The 6,427-nt window shown below is 48.4% G+C and overlaps 1 gene segment (V, D, J or C); it reads right to left on the bottom strand.

Moving 5' to 3' along the window:
* Positions 1-4,850: 4,850 nt before the first annotated feature.
* Positions 4,851-6,014, bottom strand: LOC107112703. The segment is given in 3 exon segments: positions 4,851-4,876; positions 5,548-5,868; positions 5,969-6,014. Coding segments are annotated over 3 exon segments (393 nt in total).
* Positions 6,015-6,427: the final 413 nt, after the last annotated feature.

Here is a 6,427-nt window from a genome sequence, read left to right as displayed (position 1 = left end):
TTTGCCTTGTTTGTTGTCAAAACCCAGGGCTTTTTTTGTAGCAGGAACCCTTTGTTAGACCACACACCCCAAATGTAGCCAATCCCAATGAGTTTCTGCTGTTGGGTGTGCCCTATTATGCTAATGAGTTCCTGCTGGGCGTGGCCAACTCAGGAGCTAGCCGGAACTCCGTTCCTGTGCGTTCCTGCCCAAAAATAGCCCTGGTCAAGAGTTCCTGCAGTTTCTGAGGCAGCTCTGCAAACTGGCCAGGATCCTGCAAGGAAACTCTCTCAGTGCCCTGCTGCAATTCTTCGCTGGCCTTGCGTGCAGCCAGCCTGGCTCTTTGCCTCTTCTGAGCCACTTTGTCCCAGGCCTTGAGCCGCCACCTTGCCCTTTGTTATGTCTTCGGATGCTGCCTGACGCCAGCCAGAGGCAGCTAGAGCTTCAGCCCAGAAGACAATAGGGACTAGGCTCCTGAACTACAAGTAAGGAACCAATAGGGACATTGGCGGGAAGTTCAAACCCGCCAATGGGACCTAGGGGTGTCCCTCCATAATTGTATAAAGTTGGCCATCCGGCCGTTAGTTTTTGTTCCATGTGTTAAGTACCAATAAACGCATCTTATCGGATGTCATGCTCCACGTCCTGATGTATCAAACCCAGTACTTTTCACCCTTGGTCCCGGAGAAGATCCTGTGCGGCTACAGGGCCAGCCTTTTCTCCTGCATGGGAGAGGCCTTGTGACTATTCCAGGGACTATTGGTCAGTGTTCCCTCTAAGTTGAGTTAGTGTGAGCTAGCTTACAGTTTGTTAGCCTCTGGCTCACACATTTTTGTCTTAGCTCAGGAAGGAGGGCTCCAGAGCAAACTAATTTATGCAGCAGCCAAATTCCTTGCACACAATTTCAATGCTAGTAGCTCACAAGTAGCATTTTTGCTCACAAGACCCACAATTTAGAGGGAACATTGCTGGTGGTGAGGCTCTGGTGAGGTGGCCTTGGGTGCTGAGGAGGCATCATCCACAGGTGACTCTGCAGTGCTGGGCCCTTCCTGGTCCCCCTGGGCCTCCTCGGTCTCCTGACCTTGGCTCCTCCCCTGCAGCATCGGAGTCAGAATCACTGAGTGGGCTGGAGGGGGTCATGACAGAGCAGCCTCAGCCACCCCCTTAGTGGCTGGAGGGGGGCATTGGGGGTGGGAAATGAGGAGTGGCACTGCTTGACATGGGTAATGGAGGAAGCTAAGACAAACAAAGCCAGAAAGAAGTAGTGCTGGACAAGTCTGGAACCAGGGTGGAGCTTCTCGAATGCTGCCTTAGTTCCCTGCGACATGTACTTAATAGTTGATGGAATCATCTGAGGGCACAGATCATTTATTAAAACCTAGTTTTACTCCAATAGTCCTGTTCCTCTGTCTTCCTGGAGGGGGGAGGAATGGTTGTACAGTAACCACTTTCAATTAAGGATATCAGTCAACACTGATAGCGTTGAAGGCACCTCAGGTCTATAATCCAGACCTATATTATTGCAATTCCCATGGTGCAACAGGTGAGGTGAGAGAGAAGAAGTTGCCTCTGGGGCTCCACAATACTTTGCAGATATGATGAGGCTGAAACACCCACCTAGCAGATGACTGATCAGTCCCTCAGGCATGAAGCTACTCCTTGCAAAGCTCAGCTGCTCTGAACCAAACACAGTTTGTGTCTCGGTTCCTAATTTGACTGAATCATGGTGCATACCGAAAGCTACTACCACTGCCATGCTCTGTGCCACAGTAATAAGCAGCCTCATCTTCTGGCAAAGATCCCGAAATGGTTAAATAAGCTGTGTTTGTAGACGTATCTTTGGACCCAGAGAAACGAGAGGGGACTCCAGAGCCTTGGTGCTTGTTAGAATCTGAATAGTAACGTAAGAGATATCTTGGGGGATTCCCCAGCTTCTGCTGGTACCAGTACGTATGAAGGCCACCAATGCTGATCCCGCTGCCTATGACACAGGAGATCTTCGCTGTGTTCCCTGGTGACACCAATGCTGAGGATGGCTGAGTCAGCACAGGCTGAGACTCTGAACCTGGAAAAAAGGATAATGGAGAAACCGTCTCACACCATTTGCTCCTCACCTTCACTCGTAGCAATAACTGCAATGCGTATTTTACCTGCTCTCACCTGTACACCACATGACTAGAAAGGTGAAAATGGGAGGCCAGAACATGATAGCCATATCTGCGGAACAAAACTGGAAACAAAAGACCCAACAAGGTCGTCCATTTGTGGTCCTTTATATCCACACTGTGTAGGGAGGTGGAGCATTGTCATGCTCAGCTTAAGCCTGATTGGTCCTTTAGATCAGAGAGATGCTTGAAAACAAGATGTGCCATCCTTTTCAAGTGATGCTTCAGTCTGGCCCCTTGAGGCTGCAATTTCATCTGCCTTTGAGCTGCAACAAGTAGTAAGCTGCTTATGCTTGGGTTTGAAATTTTGCTTCAGTTCTTGAGGCTGAGGGTGAGATACAATGGGACCAGCAATAGAGCATTACAGTCTGGAACTGAGTATCCCAGAATTCCTAATTATCAATGCTAAACAAAATGGGAGATTAACCTCACTGCATGAGACAGTCCTAACTCTAACCCTACAAACCGATCATGAAGTTCTGCCTGAGAGAATGTGTTAAAACAAGCCAACAAGAAAAGCCTTCGATAGGTGGGAACTCCAAAATAGAACATTGTTTTCTAAGCACAACTTTTAATGAGTTCTGTAGGGGATCCAAATAGCCTTTTTCCCAAAGGAACACAATTTTTGCAGAGGAACATTTCACAGATGTCCCTGCTTGGTGGGTACAGCCAACCATGTTGTGTGAGTGTTTCATTCCCCCCCCCCCCCAAAAAAAAAGGTATTAAGAGGATCTCACCTTGAAGAACAGTTGAATGCTGTGGGCTGTCTCATCTTACTCAACTCTGGTTGGCAATTCTGTCAGTGTTTTCTCGATCAAGGGTGCCCTCTAGAGGTCTTAATGGCATCTTCTTTGCTTCTTTATCTTATTTATTTATTTAGCCCGCCTTTCTTGGATTCTATGATTTTCTTGGATTCTGTGATTGGATTCTATGACATTTCTCCTCTATAGGATATTTTCCACATTTGTCATTCTGATTTTTTTTTTAAATGAAGTTAGAGGATTTATAAGCAGTGGCCTGTGAGAAGCTCCTGGAAAAATTCTCCCACTGGTTCCTACTTTCTCCCCTGGCTTCTGACCCACCCACCCCCGCCACCTCTGTTTACCCTTTTCTCTCCCCCTTCCCCTCCTGTTTGCCCTTCTTTTCTCAGTCCAACTCCCCCCACCCCGTCCTTGCTACTCTGCCTGCTCACGTCACTAGCCCCTCTCCACACTGCACTGCTGGCTCACCCCCCCTCACCTTCTACTCGCCCACCCACCCTTCTTCTCACCACACATCAGCAAGATAGGGAATCTTTTAGGCCCAAGAACCTACAGGACCATGGTAGGGGGCAACGTTGGAGGGGAGTTATTGGCCCCTGTGCTCTCTTTGCTGGTCCTCCAGGGTGACTGGTTATAAATAACTGGATAAAACAGGATGCTGGTTAGATCCATCAAAACACCTCTTGTGCCAAAAACTCCATGGACTCTGTAAGGCCTTCTATGAAACTTTTGGACCATTAGGACAGAGGAAACATCCATCTTCCTTGCTCTCCACACCACAGCATGGCAGGAAGCTGCCATCTTCCTCCTTGTTGCCCCCCCCCATCAGAGAGAGGTGAGAGAGCAAGGGAAGGAGGAAGAAGAGGGGCAAGGGAAGGTGTCAGAGGGCGGGCTTAGGCTGCTCTGTCCCCCAATGGAGGGAGGAAGGAGCAGACTCCCCCCCAGCCCCCCCCAACTGGGGCTGGAAGCTCCACCTGGCCCTGATGCTCGACATGTCAGAGCCTGATAAAATTGGGGGGGGGGCTGGATGTAGGCAAATGGGTAGGCCAGAAAGTGGGTGGGGGTGACAGGGGTGATTGCCACCCCTCCTCCTCTGGTGACCTAGGCAGTTGCCTGGAAAGGCCCAGTAGAAGGGTCAGCCCTGCCTGTAGTAATGGGGGTGGGTGGGCTCGTATAAAGCTCATATCAGTTAATTAGTGAAATCCTGCATGCCTTGTATGCCATCTTTATTTTGGGGGACAGGGAGAAAACAAGTCCATACATTTTTGTTTGGTGGGGGAAAAAATCCTTTTTACTGGAGTGTTTCCCCATCTATACTGTGTCTCAGGATGTTGACAGGAGGATCTCAAAAATGGCCAGATGTGGCAGAACTCAAGAAGCTAAGCTGTGGTCAGACGACAGGCTTGTTGTGTTCTGGCCCCACCTCTAATTCAACCAGGTTTTGCTGTAGTGGAGAGTTTTGATCAGACATCTCACCCTGAACCTGCCTCACTGCACACTAACTCCATGATTGACCATTCAGATTATTTCTTTGCGGTAACCATGGAGTGGGCGGTCGGGCAGCATCCTTTTTAAAAAAATGTCTGTTGCGCATGCACAGAAGTGTGCATTTGATGCACCAGTCCATTGTAACAGCACCGCGATCCCTCTACCAAGTACTGTGGCCCCTCTCAGCCTCCTTTGCTTCACCTCTCTTCATGGGAATACATGGTGGGGAAGGAATGCATGGAGATTTACATGAGAGTAGTCCCATTGACTTCAGTATATTCACTCTTGTGTCAGTCATGGGATGCTCTTAAACAACAACTCTGAAGCAGGAACAGGAGAGGAGGTTTTTTTGGGGGGGGATTTGTCACGCAAAAACAAGTCCCCTGGGGGCTGCCAATCCAGATTGACTACTTGGCTGCTTGAACATACAAGTAGTGATTGACAATGCCAGGGGGCATTATGCACTTATGTGCATGTTGCTACCTGATCAGAGAAAGGGGGAGTGGGCAGAAACAGATGGGAAGGTTCACACTTCTCAACTGGCTTGAGTTCACAACAGGAGAGTTCAGACATCTGGAAATGTGGGGTGGAAGTGCTGACACACGTAAAGACTGGCCTTCCCCTGGTGCCTAATAACTCTGATTCCAAGTTGGGTCAGAAGACTGGATGCCAATGACTGGGGAACAGGAGGCAGATGTCGCCGTCTGATCATGCACTTTAAATCTGGAAGGGAACAGCGATGACATCGGATCAAACTGCTCGTCTGACCACAGTCATAGCGTATAGCACTTCATTTGAGTTCTTTATTGCTGGTCGTGGGATTTCAGGACACATTTGCTTACACCTCACAGCAGGGCACAGATGGAGAAATGGAGGAGACATTTCCTCTCCTCCACCTTTTACTCACTGAGCAATTTTATGTTGTGTGGTTGTACATTCTCATTTGTTACATGCTTTATAGTAGGAGTGTTAGATAACCAGAGGATATGGTATGGGTGAAAAGCAGCAAAGAGGCATACCAACAAAGTGAGTATAATCTGGGTGTGCAGATTGGCAGCTCTGGGTCTGCTTAGTCACGGGCTCCCGGGTCTCTGCGGGGACTGCATACAAAGAAGCCAGCGACAGCCTTTCAGAGCAGGAGGTTTTTGTCTCACTTCCCCCTCTGTTTGTATCACTGTGAGCAGCGCTGCTGTCCCACACCTGGCAGTAATAATCGGCCTCATCCTCTGCTTTGGCCCTGGCGATGCTCAAAGTGGCTGTGTTGCCAGAGTTGGAGCCAGAGAATCGGTCTGAGATCCCTTCTGGCCTCTTGCTATCTTCATATATAATGAGGAGTGGGGCCATGCCAGGTTTCTGCTGGTACCAGTGCACAAACCTGCCCCCAATGCTGTTCCCTGAACAAGTGATTTGGGCATTTTGTTGCAGAGACACAGACATTGATGGTAGCTGAGTCAGCACATACTGAGCAAAAGAACCTGGAAAAAGGAGAAAGTGTCGCTGTTTAAATGATACTAGTTTTGTTCTTTACAAGTTCTGAAGAAACAATGCAAAAAAATAGAGTTTCCTTTGTATTACCTGAGCAATATGCGAGGACCATGTAGAGTAGTAAAGCGCAGAGCATGATGGGATATGCAGCTGAACTTTGTCTCGTGAGGCAGAAAAGTTTCTGGTTCAAGGTCGTCTGTTCTCTTGTTGTCATTATGGACCTTATTTAGGGGCCACTCCATGCAAATCATTTCCCTTCAAGTAGACTCACCCTCCCCACCCACATATTAGGTAACATAGATGAACAGCCGAGGTGTCAGTCTGTAGTCCTTTTAGACCCTTTATCATCAGAGTTTAAAAAGAAGTTTGGAAGATATTGGATTGGAACTTTCTTTACTTCTTCCCCAAAATAAAGTTTTGAATGGGGGGGGGGATATGATGCACACCAAACATGTAGGGTCACATCCTGGTAATGTCTGTTTGGTTACATACATCTGCCCAATTGCACTGTTCTGAATGCGTAGGGAAGTCACTTGTTCATCCAGGTAC

This window comes from Gekko japonicus, unplaced genomic scaffold (assembly GCF_001447785.1).
Source record: "Gekko japonicus isolate JY-2015 unplaced genomic scaffold, Gekko_japonicus_V1.1 scaffold1414, whole genome shotgun sequence".
In the NCBI taxonomy this organism is placed as follows: Eukaryota; Metazoa; Chordata; class Lepidosauria; order Squamata; family Gekkonidae; genus Gekko; species Gekko japonicus.
This window is presented reverse-complemented; position numbering and strand designations above follow the sequence as displayed.